Source organism: Triticum urartu, chromosome 5, assembly GCF_003073215.2.
Source record: "Triticum urartu cultivar G1812 chromosome 5, Tu2.1, whole genome shotgun sequence".
NCBI classification, from domain to species: Eukaryota; Viridiplantae; Streptophyta; class Magnoliopsida; order Poales; family Poaceae; genus Triticum; species Triticum urartu.
The window spans coordinates 566604698-566622978 of NC_053026.1; the positions used below are offsets into that span (position 1 = coordinate 566604698).

Here is an 18281-nt window from a genome sequence, read left to right on the forward strand (position 1 = left end):
AAATTTCTCTTTTCTTTGCCCTCAATCTTAATCTAGCTAGTGATTAATCTATATTCTTCCTTCTACAACAGTATAGCGGCTTTGGAGACTTGGAGTGGAGTTCGTGTGTTGCCGACTTGCTCCTCAACTTCTGGTTTCCTTGATGATTAGATTTGGATAGTCGAAGAACATAGATTCTCACTTATTTGAACAACAACCTTTAGATCCCTTTGTTCCTTTTCTTGCAAACATGTTGGCGAGGAAACATATATCTGGTTCCAAAAAAGAAGAAAGAGGAAACGAACAGATGAGTTCATTGGATTGCAGAAGGGTGCTATCAATGATTTTATTATAGCTTTTCACGATTTTTATCAATGTATGGAATCAAAATTTTCCTCCAATGTCTTCGCTGGGCCCATTCATTTGAGTTCGCCCCTGGGCCTCCGAAACTCCAGGACCGGCACTGGCGACATGATTCATTCATGAAAAACTTGTTGAACATCCAGTTAACCTCATTGAATTTGAACTATTGTTGTACTGGACTTATTTGCATGGTATATATGGATGATTTGTGCTACTTTCTATCCGAACTTTGATGAAATCTGTCGTGTTTGCATGAATTTCATCTGATTAGTTCAAACAACGGTTGAAATGTATGCGAATAGCGGTGGATGGTCGGCTCCCGCATCGGTCCATGGACTGATCTCTATCCACGAGCGAAAGCAAATTTGAAGGTCAGTGTTGGAGATGCCCTAAATTTATACGAACACAGGAGCATTAACTAATGCGGCAGAGGGCAGTAGCTAGCTCTAGAATACAAGACCAATCTATATAGAGAAATGCATCGCTGCACGCAGCGGCAGATGGACGCACCGCATTGACGGCGCGGACCGCGTCGCGATTCGTGGCAGACTAGCTCACTACTTCGAGTATATAGGAAAGCTGGAGAACGTGCTGCACCGTATTCATGTATTAGGATGCACAAGCTGTCAGAAGAGTCTGACAGGCAACTGCGCGTGTCGCTGTACGCCGCAGGCGAGAGGACGAAATACTAACGTTGCAAGCGACACTGTATAACGTAAACTTCGTTGCTGGTTGGATGTATTTATAGCCCATGCAAGCTTTTGGCAGCAATCATCACATGCGACGGCACCATTCAAACACACACAAACATCTATCGTTGCCTCCCCCCTCCCGCCGCTGTGCCAAGATGTCCCAGAGTTCCTCGGCGGCGAGACGCACCCGGGCAGTTCCACCACCGCTGCCATTGATCATGTGCCCAGCGTGCACGGGGACGAGGACCAGGTGGTTCGTGTCCGGGACGGACCGTAACCCGGGCATTCATTTCTACAAGTGCCCGAACCAGGCAGTAAGTACCACGGCCCACACATCCATCAGGAGTTTGCAGTTCTTCGTTTTGTTTAGCCGTCAGTTCTGAACCATGGCAGGACGGAGGCCCTTGCGATTTTTGGCTGTGGGAGGACCAGTACGCGTTCTACATCACCGGGGTTGGCATCAACCTCCTCATAGAGGCTGCCGGAGGCGGAAGCAACATCATGTTCGGGATGGGCCGCGCCATGGACGACATATGCATCGCAGCTAGGAACACGATGATGATATGCATGCTAATGCTTTTCGTCATGCTTTCGAAGGCGGCTGGCTGGCAGTAAATACCACTGTGGTGCCCCCCCCCCCCCCCCCCCCCCCCCCCTTCACGTGTGTCGAAATCTTTGCCTGATGAAGGGATTTAGAAATCCTGCCGCTACAGTTTAAATTATTACCTGTAGCACTTATGTTTTCCAGAGCGCGGGGCAGTCCGCCCATGTGTAATCTTGTTCGTTAATTAGAATTCATCAAGCAGGTAAAGTAAACACGGGGGGACGTGTACCGCGCGCCCACCCTAGACGAGACATAAATTGCAACGACCGCACGGTCAAAAAACAGACCCAACAGGTCGTACGTGGGGTCAGCTGCTTGAGCGGTCGAACTCAATCCACCCCCACCCACGCCCTGCCGTAAATAATCAAAACTCTGTACCCACACGCTGGGCCACCCCTCGCATGCGCACATACACTGCAGATCGACGGCAGTCTCCATCACTAGAACAGAGCAATCGAGGATCTCGTCGGTGCCTTCAGACGACGGAGCAGGCCGGTATTCGCCGCGCAGCGAGGTGAGATCTGAACCACAGCTCTCATGCCGGCGGCGTCTCAATCAAATTTTTGCTGAAACATCCCCCCTGCCCCCCGCCCCCCTGCAGGTTTTCCCACAGCTAGATGGAAGAAGAAGAACAACATCTCAGGCGGGAGATACAGACCCCGCCCACCATGGAAAGAGATGGAGAGCAGCTGGTGGGAGAAGGAGAAGCAGCAGCTCCGTCGGGATCAACAAGCAGTTCAACTAAACACACACCTAGGATAGCTATTCAGAAAGTAATAGAGGTGGTAGCCGGACTGTCAGATTACAAAAGATTCCTAGTTGAGGAGATTGGATTTGAGGGTGTACTGCGTATTCCCATGATCCAGAAAATCAATCTGAAGTTTAGCAAGTTCCTCATGACAAAGGTGGATGTGGAAGAGCACTGCATCATCCTGTGAGATGGCGGAACTCCAATTCCATTCTATCCGGAGGATTTTCACAAAGTGTTTGGCATCCCATGCGGGCAGCGAGACATCCATGGAAAAGATGCAGACACCACACCTGAAGCAATCGAGGTCATTAGGAACTCTATAGGGTGGACTGATAAATCTGATCGCAGCTTAAGCTCGCTTGAAGTGTTCATCGGCAAGGAAATAAATGAACTGTCCAGCCGATTGGAGAAGGATTCCTTCAAGATGGCGTTTGTTGTCTTTGTGATGGGAAATCTGTTCGCGCCGTGCACCAGGCATGATCACTCAACCATCGACTACTGGGGCGCCATCAAGGATGCAGAAAACATCGCCCTCTTCAATTGGTGCAAATATTCAGTCAATTTTTTACTTGAAGCAGTCCGCAAACTAAAGTTAGAAATAGATGCAAACATAACACCCAACCACCTCTATGGGTGTCACCTCTTCCTGCAGGTACAGCCCTCGAAAAACACTTTGTGTAATTTTGATATAGCAATTAAAATGCAGAACTAGACAATGCTGGAAACGGAGTTAAACTTGTGTTTTTGTTGGTCTTTTTCGAAGCTATTCACTAACATTTTCCATATGGATTTTCACTGTCGACAGGTGTTCGTACTAGACAATGTTGAACTTGGCATCATGAACTTAAAGCAAACAACAATTCCACGAATACATTTATTCGACGGGGAGACACTGAAACGGATGATCCTCGTGTGCTCAGCAAGGAAGCTAGGCAAAACCATCTTCATAGCCCCTGAGGTAACCGCGCTGTATGTTTAACTACAACGACAGGTTCACGGCACGAACTAAACATTCAGTTTTGCCAATGCAGGCAAGACGTTGGAATGCCATGTGCTACACATGGCACAACTACATAAACGAGAAGCATGCCAAGAAGAAATCAATGGACCACAAGGCTGAAGGATCGGCAAACAAGTACGCACTTGTCATACACAACGCAGACAACATTCGACAGGGAGACTACATCAACACTGACACAGCCATAAGTAACCTTGCACAGACACATGGAAGCAACGTCGAATTCAGCCCCGGCGACTACGCTCGGTGGATCCAGATGCAAAACCCAGAGTTGGTGAGACAAAAAACACAGTCCAACCACACATCAAATCAATTTTTTGGTCTATCTACATTGCAGGCCGCTTCTCCATTAGGATGGGCACTGAAACAGCACAATGCCAAATGTGTGCATATCGCAAACGAAATGAAAAGGAACATTGCACGTGAGAACATTCGATTCACAAAAAAACTGCTCCAAGTTTATTCCAACAGACCCAACACGGGAACACCCGCACCCAATGCTTCTTATCGCGCTGCCGGAACAACGAAAGGTGTCGACGGCTCAGGTACTATGGACCTTGTCTTGAAAAACAGAGCAAACCATTTTGTGCATACTTGTTAGAAGTTACAAATTTTTTTACGCAGGCCAACACAATGTAGAAGCACCGAGCAGACTTGCCAAGCACATAGTGGGAAGAAGACTGGAGTTGTCATCTCCATCCCCAACTCCCGTTAAATATGCCAAACCAGTGGTCTTGCCCACCGCCGACCAATTGTCTACAACACCCACCAGGGGGAAAAACGGCCAACGACAGACAGCGCGCCAGGTAATTGGTATCTATTTTCTGAATGCCATTTTCTGTTATTTGCACACTCACAGGTTAAACAAATGCAAGCACACTGCTGAAATTAAATAAACAACACTCACAGACGCACCACCATTTGAACTGGACATCGATGGCCACAACGAAGCCAGTACGCCTATCAAGAACGATGGTAAGGCAACTGCAATTTCACCTACCTTGGCGACAAAGACGTACTCAGACCAACTAGTAGGGCAGCTCATGATGCTGAACGATGAGATCGGAGACACCGAGGGGCACATTGTCTTTGGTCAAGTTAATGTCGCGGCTGTAACAAAGATCAAAGTTGCTCACACCCGGTTCACAAAAGACCCATGGTCCAGTAACAGGATGGTTCGCAGACACGGCGCAGGGGTCTTGAAAGCCATCAGAGAATGGATGCGGTCAAGAACACCCTATGGTCTAGCAAGGTAAACCACAAGCACCATCTAGTTACCCCACCAAATATAAGCAAGGGCGGAATGCACGACGAGCCTTGCCCCTCCAGTTGATAAAGCTAATAACTTTCCCCACTGCCACTTTTTTTTCAGGGATTGGGTCTCACGCCCCGACCCACGGATCATTGCAGTCAGCGGCAATGCCATCAAGTCACAAATATGCGACGGTTCCGAACTTGACCACGAGTTGGGGTCCCTGATCTTTCGTCGAATTGGCCAGATGGAGTCACATGCGCACAGTGGCAGCCCCGACGAGCAATACCGGTTGCTTATCGAGCCCGATTTTGCGGTACCAGAATCATTTTATAGTACATGGCATACATTTTGCCTAGCTTCGTGGACATACAATAAACTCATTCTTTTTTACGGAGCGACGCGCCAGTGTCATGCCATTGCAGGGGAGAACACCACAAGAATCATGTCAATACAAAAATAATTCACTGGAGCTGAAGTGAGGTGCAACATCGCAAACTGTCGGATGGTAATGTCCGAGGACTGACTTTTCATTTTCAATAGTTGTGTTGCTTACATTTGTCAAATATACAAGGAAAACTGCTGCCTGGAAATAGACAATCTTCTAATTTTCTAACCAACTGAAATAGGTTACGATCCCAGCCGTCATGCAACACGGGTGGTGCTGCTTCAATTGGGACGTGATGGCCCATGTTATAACCATCATGGACCCAATGTTATACCAGACGGAGGACACGTCACGCAAAACTTGCCTTATGTACGCGGCCGAGAAGATACATGACGCCCTTTTCAATTGCATCGAAGAATTCTTCACCGAGTGGCACTGCAGCAGACTTTCATGGACGAAGAAGACACCTCTACTATCCACTACAACATTCACAAGGTACACGTACCGAATCCAAAAATACTTCATGCACTTGCTTTCATCAGTTTTCTTGTCAATATAGTGTACTGGTATTCTGCCCTGATAGCCAAAACCTTTCCTTTTCGACAATGCGATTTGTTCGCAGGGCCGAGAGTGTCCTGTGTGTGTGTGTGTGTACCTTATAGAAGCTATAATATCGCATACACGGGAACATACGACGATCCACTCACGATAAAGCCCCTGCGGTTGCAACATACGCAGGGCACAGAGTTTTAAACTATGTGGTAAACCAGCCCTTCCGGAATGTCAATCATGCTTCGACATGGCGTGGGAGGCTGCCATCATTACCCGCCATCGTGAGGATAGACTGAAGGAGCTTCTTCTTGAGAGCAACCGATGCACCCTGCGACACAACAATCAAGTCAACGAAACTCGAAACCCAAACATTTTATGGCGAAGCCTAGGATAATTTGCAGGCACGAACCGCAGTCAAGTTCATTGGATGCTGTCCAGGGACAAAGTTGATGATGTGGTGCACCACCTGCATCGCCGTGTCCGTACTGCCCCCCCGGCAATAAAAAGATAGTGCTTAGCATATTAGAAGGAATATAGGACCCAAAAGACGAGAGGCAAGCAAAACTGACCTCTCATAGGTACATGTAGCGTGGAAACAGTAAGACCATCCATTGTTCGGCACTTTCCCCTCGCCCCAGAACATGTCACCACACTTGATGAACCCATCTAGCAGCTCCCCCGCATTCCGCAAGTGTTTTGCTTTGATCTTGCTCTCACCAGGCTTGCAAATGTTCGGATCAATCACATGAAGAACCCTGCGGAGAACGTCAAAGGCATATAGACTCCATCCTTGACCAAGGTACACCACCACCAGGGCCTGCAACGTGATTCAGTTAGCCACACACAGACAACAAGATAGATGTGAATGGTATATTTTGTTTCAGCACACCCATTTAGTGGAAGTTGAAAACCGGAGCACTAACCACTTCGCACTTAAGCCCCGGCGGTAGTTCATTAAACATCGCACGGACATCTGCCCTCCTCCAGTACCCAGCAGTGTATGCAACTTTAAACTGCGAACACAATTCATTTACAGTCAATCAAGACAGACGCCACTAGACGAAGCAATGAAATCAGGTTAACAGAAGTAGACACAAACTTACCTCCCAATCAGGACCAATGATCAGCCTCCCTGATGCGGGCGGGCAGATCCCCAAACGAAGAATTGAGTCAAGACCTTTACTTGCAAGATCATTTTCGATGCGAAACTCTTCCACCACCTGCTCACCAGTCATCTCAATGTGATATGGGCGCCGATGCTTGAACCAGACCCTGCACACGGCACCTCTCTATATCATCGTTCATGCTCTTGGCTAACCGATCAACAAAATACACCGGGATGATGGGCATCATTTGTTCACATACCTAGACAAATCATTAACCGATGAATCCATGGCCTTCGCATAGAAACGATCATCTCTTCTCTTCCCCTCCAGCTCAGAAACAGCTACCCCCATCGGGTTTGCAATCGAGTAGTCAGTCGTCATCCTTGAGCGTTTACTTGGTGGAGCCACAGGAAACCACCCAAGCAAACTGCTCTGTGAGAGGGCTGAATACAAATATAAACAGATTAATAACAGAGGAACACAAAACACCATGACATTCATGTGGGGCCGAAAACAGATAACCCAAGTTGACAAACTAGAGGAATAGACATAGTGGGCGAGGGAGAGCACATACCACGAGGACGCAAATCCACACTAGGGCCCCTAACAGGGGAAGGACCCATTGTTAAATTCGTGTCGACAGGCATAGGGTTCATCGGACGAACAATGGGCGTCCCATTTATGAACTCACTAACATCATTCGTCAAATTCAAGTCAAGACGCCTAGCCACACCTACACAATAAACAGTGACACCCCCGCCCGCGCAAGTAGTTAGTAATGACCTGGAATTGTATGCAGCTCGTGCGCACGAACTCGGAAAAGTTTTGTCCAGTTGGGAGCTTACCAATTCCGGAATTGGTCGAACCAAATTCCCTCAACGACGCCCTACGGTTCAAGTCAAGGCTATTTGGGCTTGGGAATGGTCCGAATAGAGTCCGTGCATCAGGGATCACATCGCCCCCCCAGCATTGCCAAGCATGCCACCACCGATATGCACAACACCTACACACACACACACACACACACACACCGGAAATGCATGTTTTGATCACCCCAGAGGCAAGCATTATCTAATAACATGATCTACCGAGTACATATCAGTTAACTAAGAGGCTCACCGGTGGCAGCACCCAAGTTTGTCATCAGATCCGTTCCAAGGCGCTTCCTAATAGTCGGGTTCACGAGCCTATAAGTGGATGGACCTATAAGAAGGAACATTTTTAGGTCTGTTTTGCCAGAAGCCATCAGAACAAACCCCCACGGAACGATATGAAGCAGAAGACACCACACACACACCTGTTGCCTCCTGTATATTGCTTTTCCCGGTGGCATCAGCCAGAGCACTCGTGTTATGTTCTGAAAGTAAAGAGTTATTGCCACTGAACATTTTGAAGGAAATATATCAACACGAACAACAATGGAGCAAATCTCACCATGACTATCAACGAAGCGAACCTCACCACCCACCACCCGCAGCCTGCAGTCGCCTACTCTTGAAACCGCACCCCCCAACATCTCACTACACGAATTGACATTGCTGGCGTTGCGCCCGTCAATCATTGCAAGCAAACTGGTCATGCAAGACTCAACATGGTTTCTCAAGTTCATGTTCTCCTCACTAACAGAGGAGATGTGTGCATTCATCACATCACTCAAATAATCTACCACCTGCAAGAGAAGCACACCCCCTTTTTATTTTGGTTCTTCATAATAGGTAGCGCGAAGGCACGTCCACAGCTAAATATATACGATTGTGCCATAGATTTATACCTCAGTCTGCCACCTGGCCACATCCAACAACGGAATGACATTTTCAGTTGGGGCAGCAACAGCAGCAGCGCCATTGTTCAGAGAAGGAGCAAAACCCTGGCTCGCCAAGTCCTCAGCAACGACATCCTCACTGACAGGCCTCAACTGGCAAGGGAATGAAACATCAGACCAAGAGCATGTATAACAGTAGCAAGCATATATTCAGGTTCGTAATTTTTCTACTTACCCTCGCCTTGCCGTATAACCTGTGCCCCCCTATAACCCGACGATCAGCGTCCACACCAGCTAGTAGTTGGAAGTCTGAGGCGGTGTACAACGCTATGCGGGGATGCCCTGGTTGCAACCCACGCCCAGCCACCATCGCGTCAAATGTGATTATCTAGGACAGTTTAGGACAAAAAACAATACATCACACTCATAGCATTTCATGGCAAAACAAAAAATAGGCAAAATGCACAGGGCAGCCAATATGTGGGATGGGCGTACCTGGGGAATCATCACGAACCCTTGTAGCTGCATTGCCACTGCACCGGCCTTCAGATCTGCGTGCATTTTACTAACCCCAGCCATGATAACATTTTTAATATATCCACACCAATCAAATTCAGACATCTTGGATGGATCACGCACAACAATGAAAACTTCCGGGCTGATCGGGTCCTCCCTCCGATTCACTCTGGGGTTGAACAAGCAAGTAGTGCAAAGAAGAGCAAATGCAGCACACTGCCTGTTGGACTCAAAGTCGATACTCAGATCACCGGGGGAAGCAAGAATAGACTGTAGCATCTGCAAGCTAATCCTATCCACCGTTTCATCAAGCCCCAACCCGACGCACACATCTTTGAAGATATCCCGATCGACGCAGCTCGGTTCATGCGGGAATGGGATCTCCCTGTCACCCATACCCAGCCCGACTACGTCCCTAACAGCGCTAGCCGTCACCGGACGAGAACTGCCATCGCCCATTCGGACTATTTTCCTCACCGGATCTATCCTAGTCGCATTCCAGAAACTATACTGGCGGTCCACGTTCACAATCTCTGGGAGTGAAAGCATGGCGCCAAAGTCCTTTTCAACGAACAACTTTTTTTGTGCTTCCGTGAGGCCAGCAACCACTTCATTGACTATCCTAGGCGATAAGTAGCTCCTAACCCGGATTCTGCCGCAGTTCGCGTCGGATTCGTTGCTTGCATCGTCATCCCCGTCCGCCGGCGGCACGAGCGATGCAGTGTTCGCGCTTGGCACAACCGTGGAGCTACTGCCGGTCGCCGCGCCGTTCGAGCGCGTCCCAAGGCGCGACATGGCAACTAGGAAGACCTGCAAGCCGAAACAAGCGGGAAAAAGTTGGTCAGAATGGAGGGAAAAAGCCAGCAACCAATCCAGCACAAACACAGAACAGAGACGAGATGAAAGGCGAGATGAAGATGATACCTTGCGCTGATGGCTAGCCACTTGGATCTTGACGGAATGCAGCTCGGCCTATGGATGAACTAAGCACCAGGAGCAGGCTGGGCTAGGTGGGATCCGGGCATTGCGGACACGAAGAAAAGATATTGTGGACGGGCTTGCAGCGCACAGGGCAGAGTTTTAATCGCTCCTCTGCCTTTGCAGGAGACGAGCTAGCAAGGTGGCGATGGAAGAAGACAAAGAGAGATGGAGTGTCTCCGGCACGGTTCGATATGCATGCAAGCAACCTGGCATTACTGCCTCTTCCCAACCACACCAATGCATCATTAATCCATTCTCTCCCCTACGTTTCTTTAAAAGGTTAAAATGCATTCACAAAGCAATACACGAGGGCACGAGTGTTGGTTGCCCAAATGCCACAGCCACGCACCAGTAGCAAGCCGCCGTTGGTTTGAGCAGGCGCAAACAATCGTTACGAAGCGGTACGTCCAAACGGGAGCAGGGTGGAACAAATGATCCCACACATCTACGCTTGTGGAGGCGCATCTGCACCCAAGGACGTACAGGGGCCCGGCTAGTCCAATCACCCATAGGGGGCGCGTAGCATGCGGCGTAGCAGCTTATAGCTGTGGCAGGGAGCAGGAGAGATGCTGGAAATCGGCCATCATGGCACGCCCGCATCGGTGTGGACCGCAACACCCGTGCGAGTTAGTTTTCGGTCCACGCGCGCGCACACACACGTGCGGGGTGATTAGCTTGTTTCCATCCACAAGCAGCCTCAAAGGAATTCACACCAGGTAGGAAAATCTTCGGACGAAAACGGCCTAGTAGGCGATAAACCACCCCCCCTCCCCCCGCGCCGTCACGCGAAACCCTACCCCCCGCGCCGCCACCCGCCCGGTAGGGCTCCCAGATCTGCCGACGCGTGCCGCCCCTCCTCCTCGCTCACCGATCGACCGGCACCGGCGAGGTTTGGTTCTCCCTCCAGCGTGATTGGGTGGCACTGGTAGTTTCATCGCGTGCGAACACGCCCTGGCGGCACGCGGCCTACTGGCCGGCGTGGTTACCTTATAGGCTTCGCGTGGGAGGGAGGTGGCGCGGGGACGGGGCTGGGTATGTACTGTTGGATCTGTCAAGCAGGCGGCACGGGCCCGGCTTGCGGGGATCCCGGCCTAGACATTTATGTTTCTATTGTTTCATCCCGGCAGATACCCGCTATCGACTGCTGGGATGCCACCACACCCCCCCCCCCCCTCATCAGAATGTGCTGACCCTCGTGTTCACTATTGCAGGGGACATTTTTTCGGTGCCACACAACATGTCAGATCTCCGTGACCGGGTTTGCATGCGGATATTTCATCGCGTAACGGCGGAAACCCTTGGCAACAGCTTCGTCATCGTCGCAACATTTTTTTCTTCCCAAGTGGGTTTGTTGATACCGGTGCTTGTCCGGTGACGCAGAGCTCTTGGTAGGCGATCTCATGTGGATGCAACCGTCAAGTGGATTCTTCGTTGTTCCCCGAAATGCATTTTTCTTGCACTTAATTGTTTGTCAGGGTATTTTCTTTTTTCCATTTCTTTTATACTGGGTCGAGACTTAGCTGCTTCTGCCCCAGCACCCATCTTTTTTGCGGTCTCGGTTGGTTTCTTTTGCATATAAGGTGGGTTCAAACACTTTTTCGATAAGCAGCTTAAATTTTTTTATTTTATTTAAGGTACTTATTCTAGAACACAAGCACAGGACATTTGCGGATAAATCAAGATAACGGTTCGGCATCCCACAACGCACACACAAATAAGCAAACTTGCTTCCTAATACGTTAATTAACTAAGCAACTGCATTTAAGCCACCACTGCACGCTTCATTGACGTCGCGGTCGTTTTCAACGCCAGTGATGCCGGTGTACACGCCGGACGAGGCATCCCCTGCGTCCGAGCACGGCGCACGCACTCCGCCGCCAACGTTGACGAGGGGGTCGTGGTCTCCGACCTGGTCACACACAATGATGGTTGCCGCGACCTATGCCGGTGCAAAAATGGAAATATCACTCGTTAGCATGAAGGCAGAAAACTAAACAAATCCGGAGAGTTTTTATGCCGATGAAAATATGTTAGAGGAAATCCGCCACAGAAGAACACGCAAAAATGTTTTGCACCAGGCTTTTTCTTGTGAAGCAGTGACTAAAATAAATCACCTTCACGGTCGACGCGCTACACTGAGCAGGGAGTGCCCTGCGTTGGCGCCTCGCTAGTCCACGGGCTTTCAGGACCGACGCCCTCCTCTGGACCCGGACATGCGGGCGAAGCAGGCAACCGAAACGAACTAAAGAGGAGAAAGCTGCAAGGGGCGCAATGCAGGGCTGGGAAAACTACGCTGGCTAAAGGACCGGGGAAGGAAAAGAAACGAGAGGAAGGCGTCGACCAGTGTTGCCTACCAGCACCAGCAAGCAATTGTTTTAAATAGCCCACGGACGAACTTTCCCCCCAACAATTCAAACATTCAAAAACGCCAATCCAATCCAAAACCCACGGCACGGTGCACGGTCTCTGCACAGGCACTGAGACATCAATTCTGAAACAGCCCCAGCACACGCGTACAGCTGCCATCACCATTTGTTCACACGCAGGCATTTCCTCTATGACAAATAAGCTTCGAAATATACAAAAAGAGACGGCCACACAGCGAGATGGTGACCCCACTTGGTTTTCGAAAATCCACCACCCGCACAGCAAGAAAAAGTGTCGCCTCTGGCAGCTGAACAAATACATCACTTTGCAAATGAACGAATGTACAGCTCGCTCAAAGGAGCCTCAACAAGAACGACTGGAAGAGTAGATTAAAAAGCAGTAAGCAAAGTACATCACCGCACACATAGGCATAATGTTTATTAGATTTGCAAATCACAAGCCCAGGTAAGCAGACTACATAAAATCTGGACTGAATCAAGAACTTTACGGACCATAAAACAAACTGAAGATCACTCGACTGGTTCGTCACGCGGCCTCTTCACAAATGGCAACACCGGGTTGAAACAACTTGTTTCCTTGTGCCCGGCCACACCACAATTTCCACATGTAGGGATTTTGCGTGGTTTCTTCGGAAGGTCCCCCCTACGGGGGCACGTTGTGCTCTTGTGCCCTTTCTCCCTACAAACTGTGCAAAATCTAGATCTTGCATCTTTTATCTCGTATCCTGGCTTGTCCCTCGCCGTTGTCGGTCTCCCCCTCTGCTTTTTCCTATCAGGCGCCAGTAATGTGGACAATGGACGACTCGAATCAGATACCACAGAGACAGAGCCAAGGCCACATTCAGTCGAGATGAACATCTCAGAACACACATCTTCTTGTTGCGAGCCGTTTGCCATCATAACCATGGTTGGGTTGGCTGACTCCCCAACTTGAGTTTGGTCCACCAAACTTTTCCCATCTTTGATCGCAGCCAAAACGGTCAGTTCAGCCTTGCCTGCATTTAAAATGTCCATTGCTCTGTCGAATGCATCTACATTGCTATCACCAAGCTGCACAAACTCGAGCGCTGTCAGGTGCAGTGCAGTATGCCGGTAGGAAGACAACCGGGGAGGCCCTTGATCTTTTTGGTAATGGATGAGGTGCAGCGGCAAGTTGTCGCGGGCATCTACTGTCCACCTCTTCAGTACATGAAAACTCGGTATCTTCCGCACTCCCAAATGAATGAGAACCTGGACGCAAAGGCAAGGTGAATGGTTCAACGACGTACATAAATGAAGCCGAAAATCTGGCTAAGACGAATGACACAAATAATGCTTTCCATTAAAGGCACTTTGCATATAGTTGTAGTGTTAGGATTAACCTTGATAGCATGGCAACAAAGCATCCCCATGTGCTCAAACAAGCCGCATTCGCACGTGTAACGAGTGCCGCCATCATGGACATCGACCGCATGCATCTCGCGGCACCACTTCTCTTGCTTCTCAGCTTCAACATGCCGCACAAGGTACCTCATGCCTCGTTGGACTTCCTCGACATCATATCTCCCTGCACGGTACAAAGCCTGACCAAACATCTCAAACATAGTCCATGTGTACACCTGGCTCGCATGCTCTTCCAGAGGGAAATTGTATCGCAGAACTACACCGCCCTGCCGGGAGTAAGCAGAAAGATATTTAGCAGAATGACAAAAAAACGGAGAACGGGTCATTTCTTGTTGCATATTGACATTTGCTTGCACGTACCAGTCTGGTCCTCTTCTCTTGGAACCCTTCTTAAGCTTCCCGGTCAAACTGTAGCTTGCTGTATTGCTTCACAAAAAGGTTCATCGGGCAAGCGGGCGGGTGGGATGTAGCCCTTTAACAAATGGTTTGCACTTTTGCTCCTTTGCGTACTGGTTTGCTTCGCACAGAACTTACCACTAAAATAAGGTTTTGCTCACTTGTGTCTAACCTCGAAAATCTGGATCAAAAATGTGTTGTTGTGCAGCTTGTATCTGTCTAGCAGTTCAGCCCAAGCTGCTTCGAACTCATCCACAGTCAGCATTTCATTAACAACCTTGTGCAAAGCGGCCCTAAAATCACTCCGTTTCGTGTAATGCGGACCAAGGTGCTCCTTTGCCTTCCGAAGCACGTGCCACTTACACCAGCAGTGTGTTGTATCTGGCATTGTTTGTTGTATAGCAACCTCCATCGCCCGCGCTTGATCTGCAAATAGATAAACCATTATCAGACATGGAACTTGTTAGCAAAAACACAACACCTAACAGCTACACACATCAGAGGGCAAATGGGGGTGAATGCTACGGGGATAAAGCAACCTGTTAGTATAGTTTTTGGAGGCTTGCCACCCATCAGTCTAATGAACTCGGTGAATACCCAGTTAAAACTCTCGATTGTTTCCTCTCTCATCATGACCCCCCCCCCCCCCCCCCCATGATGATACTCTGGAAGTGGTTGTTCACTCCCACGAACAACCCAAAAGGCATGTCATATAGGTTTGTCTTGTAAGTTGTGTCAAATGTTATGACATCCCCGAAACTGTGGTATTGCATCTTGCTTCTCCCATTAGTCCACAGCAGGGTTTTTATCTTGCTTTCTTTATCAACCTCAACCACATACGAAAACTCCGGGTCATTAGATCCCAGCTCGGAGAATGCATCCATAGTCTTGCGCACATCATCGTCTGCCTGCTCCCTACTAAGCTTTCCACAGAAAGTTCGAAGGCACCTCTTCGTGAACGGTACATTCTCCATCCGGCCAAACAGGCTGCCAATGATGCTGTAAACCTTGCCAAGATTAACATTGTTCTCCCGCAACTGCTTCACAAGGTCTCTCGTGTATGTGTCAATGCGCCGGTGGGATGGCCAGTGTAGCTTCTCCGCACATGTCTGAAGCAGTTCATGGTTGTGTGCAGCACGATTCTCCGATACATACCACCCACCATCATCTGTCCGGTGCAGTCGCATCATTGCGGCACAATTGCTTCTCATCGACGAGCTGTTCTCCCTCTCTGGCTTGCCCTGAAAATGATTTGAACAGAGGATTTTGCCAAAAAAAAATACGTCAGCATCCATCTCTTGGCATGCTAGTACATTTGCCCATGCGAAGCAGCACACGAAAAAGCCAAAAGCATGTAAATAAGCTTACAGCACAGCCGCATACGATCTCCTGCATACACTTGGTCCCATTGACATTCTGCCTGCTTTTGCCGTAACGAATACCAAATCCAACCTCCCATGAATAAAGATTGTAGAATTCACACGCCTCCGGCAAGCTATCGAAATTTGTGCCAAGCGCTGGGTTGACAACCACCTCAGTCCCCCTGTCAGCAAATCCTCGTATGGCAGATTCGAGGGCCGGCACACAATGAACCACTACTGACCGCTCGTCTGGGCCTTTCGGTCCTCTCGGCCTGCCAACGAAAGCAGAAGTAAATGTAAGATAAACCGTAAAGCATTCCTGTATTGCATAAAAACCTTTTCCCTCCCGTTTTACACTTATCAAAGTTCCTAAAGATGAAATTTGCACTGCCCGCGTGTCACCGACTGCAGCGCAAAACGGGCTATGTTTGCCCATGACTTAAATCCTCCAAGACCACTAGCTTACTACCCCAGTGTTCGTTGTGTAAATTTTCATCGGGCAGTTAGACACCCATGGGTCACGCCGGTGGGTGAATGATTTCTAAAAATCAACCATCGCATGACTGCCCATTCTTACCAGCTCATTCTGGGAAATTCCGAAACCAACCAAGCCTAATGCGCCAATTCTGGATGCAGGGTGCTAGAAAAAGTCGCAAGTCAGCGAATCATCATAGTGGAGTTTCAGAACCACGGCACGCAATCACCACTAATGGAGCACCGACGGTCTGGCGCTCCTGGCCCTGTAACTAACCAACTACCACCAACATTCAGAAGAAGCTAAAGGGATAACAAAACGCACACCTGGGAGCAGTCTTATTGTTCCTCTTTTCATATTTTTACACTCAAAATTAAACCATCATGCCAGCGGAACACAAACTAGAATGGAGCAGTCTAGGATTGCCATGGCCAATCAATCCTGCAGTTTCCTTACCAGTCTATATGTTTAGCCCAAGTCTGTAATCGCTTTGGATGTTGACACCTCTGATAAAATCTATATACTGTGACTGTATCGAAGTTGAGGAAAAATACACCAACTTAGATTCAGACTATAATTCTTCGCCCTAGGCAGGTTCCAGATGTTGCAAAACAACAAATCCCACCGGACTACTAATGCCTGAATGCACGCATCACTGGAGAATAAAAAAAAGAACCTCTTGGCAAAATTGGCAGAAATCAACGAGGTACCTGCGCTTCCAGCCAACTCGGACGGTGGTGGTCGCCAGCGCTCGGGCACTGTGCGGTAAGGACTGAATCGAGCCACGAGAGGCGACGGGCGGCGCCTCGCCATGGACTTGCCCGGAAGCCACATCACCACCGCCTGAACTGGACGCGGCCGATGCTTGCGCACTGCGTGGTAAGGACTACATCGAGCCGCGAGAAGTGACGGGCGGCGCGGCGCCATTGCCGCGCCCGGACGCCACACCACCACCGCCTGAACTGAACATGGTGCAGGACCCCCCGGAGAACTCGACATCAGACAGATCCCTCCGTGCCGCCGGCTGTGTCAGCTCCTCATATGACTGTCTAATATCAGGATAGAGAGGGCGGACGGCCGAATCCGGCGAGCTTAGTACTGATTCTGCCGCCGCGGTAACGCAACCGGCCGAAACAAAAGCCCCCGAGCGCGCTGCCGGCTCGTTGGCCTCCGACGCCGATCTGCAGTACCAGCGAGCTCGTAAGTTACAGATGCAAATGAGGAACAATACAAAGGAGGTGAGTTTCACTCACCCGGATTCGAGGGACGGCGCCGCCGCAGCCAAAATCTCCATGAGCAGAGCCTGAGCGAACACGGGCGCGCACCGCTGCCCCCGGCTCGTCGATGTCTTTGCCCCAAATTGGAAAAGGGATCTCGTGGTAGACGTAGGACGAGAGAGTGGCCGTCCTGCGCCCAACATGGGTACACGCCACCCAGCCGTGTCGTACAGAAATTCTGTCGGCCAAACCCAGGGCCCCCCTGCCCAAGTGTAATAATTAACCCCTGCATGCTCTGGCCAGAACGGTCCCAGCCATACTGCGACGAGCCCCACCACGGGTGACTTTGGCGATGTATTTGCTTGTATCCAGCATTGTATTCCCGGTTTACTGACATGGACGCTTTCCTCTGCACAGATCACCTTGCGCAGCGCGGCCGTCGATGCGGTGCGTCCATCTGCCGCTGCGTGCAGGACGTCCGCTCTCAATCTATATAGTCCTAGTTTCATTTGACAGAACCTGATCATACTCTCACGTCTAGCTACCAACATATATACATAATATTACTATATTGTATGGTTCAGAATTGTATGATTTAGAAGTAGGGGTGATTAGGATTGTGAGGCTTCGGAAATACCAAGGGAGGCACATCCTGTACTCAAAGTTCAATCTCCACAAGCCAAAGTGCAATTCTTTCTTTTCCATCTTACTCTGCACAGCAGAAAGGAGCATCCGCGTAGCTACGGCCAGGCCAGCAGGGGCCATGGCCACCCAGCATTAATAAAAATCATGAAGAAATATCTTTGAGGGGTGTTTAGATTAGAAAAAATATTGTCTCGCGCGGCTCGATTCAGTCCTTACCCCACAGTGCGCAAGCATCCGCAAACACCACCATTCGAGTTGCTGGAAGCGCAGGTATCTTGTTGATTTCTTTCACTGGTGCCTAAGAGGCGTTCTTGCTGATTCCCATTCATATGTGCAGCTAGGAATTAGCAGGCTGCCAGGATTTATTTTTGCAGCCATCTGAAAATCTGGCTAGGTCGACTAAGTAGAGTCTGAATCTACTTTGGTGGATTTTTCTACAGCTTCGATCCGGTC

At 49.5% G+C, this 18281-nt stretch overlaps 3 protein-coding genes across 10 annotated transcripts; 1 reads left to right on the forward strand and 2 right to left on the reverse strand.

Annotated features, from left to right (window-relative positions):
- Positions 1 to 1687: 1687 nt before the first annotated feature.
- On the forward strand, positions 1688 to 11584 carry LOC125510788. 5 transcript variants are annotated; one of them, XR_007284742.1, is made up of 12 exons: positions 1688 to 2152; positions 2240 to 3041; positions 3195 to 3347; positions 3421 to 3524; positions 3610 to 3681; positions 3745 to 3952; positions 4032 to 4213; positions 4317 to 4659; positions 4780 to 4975; positions 5069 to 5167; positions 5289 to 5542; positions 11176 to 11584. XR_007284742.1 is itself a non-coding variant. In XM_048676052.1 (11 exons), the coding sequence occupies exons 2-7, from the start codon at positions 2814 to 2816 to the stop codon at positions 4437 to 4439; spliced, it is 1155 nt and encodes a 384-aa protein (XP_048532009.1). In that variant the 5' UTR covers positions 1688 to 2152; positions 2240 to 2813; the 3' UTR covers positions 4440 to 4659; positions 4780 to 4975; positions 5069 to 5167; positions 5289 to 5542; positions 11176 to 11583. The 5 variants fall into 5 exon arrangements, 3 of the variants coding, with proteins under 3 accessions (XP_048532009.1, XP_048532007.1, XP_048532008.1); XR_007284741.1 differs by having other exon boundaries at positions 3610 to 3952; XM_048676052.1 differs by having other exon boundaries at positions 3421 to 3681; positions 11176 to 11583.
- Positions 5676 to 11126, reverse strand: LOC125510789. Of its 4 annotated transcripts, XM_048676054.1 has the most exons (6): positions 6965 to 11126; positions 6703 to 6871; positions 6523 to 6612; positions 6169 to 6416; positions 6009 to 6084; positions 5676 to 5927 (listed from the first exon to the last, which is right to left on the reverse strand). In XM_048676054.1, exons 1-6 carry the CDS (start codon positions 7204 to 7206, stop codon positions 5835 to 5837), a joined length of 918 nt encoding a protein of 305 aa, XP_048532011.1. In that variant the 5' UTR covers positions 7207 to 11126; the 3' UTR covers positions 5676 to 5834. The 4 variants fall into 4 exon arrangements, 1 of the variants encoding a protein (XP_048532011.1); XR_007284744.1 differs by having other exon boundaries at positions 5796 to 6871; positions 6965 to 8062; positions 8140 to 11126; XR_007284745.1 differs by having other exon boundaries at positions 5859 to 5927; positions 6009 to 6871.
- Positions 11585 to 12639: 1055 nt separating the features above from the next.
- LOC125510790 lies at positions 12640 to 17401 on the reverse strand. The gene is made up of 7 exons (XM_048676055.1): positions 17220 to 17401; positions 16677 to 17147; positions 15499 to 15763; positions 14670 to 15371; positions 14095 to 14556; positions 13713 to 14000; positions 12640 to 13581 (listed from the first exon to the last, which is right to left on the reverse strand). Exons 6-7 carry the CDS (start codon positions 13932 to 13934, stop codon positions 12862 to 12864), a joined length of 942 nt encoding a protein of 313 aa, XP_048532012.1. The 5' UTR covers positions 13935 to 14000; positions 14095 to 14556; positions 14670 to 15371; positions 15499 to 15763; positions 16677 to 17147; positions 17220 to 17401; the 3' UTR covers positions 12640 to 12861.
- Positions 17402 to 18281: the final 880 nt, after the last annotated feature.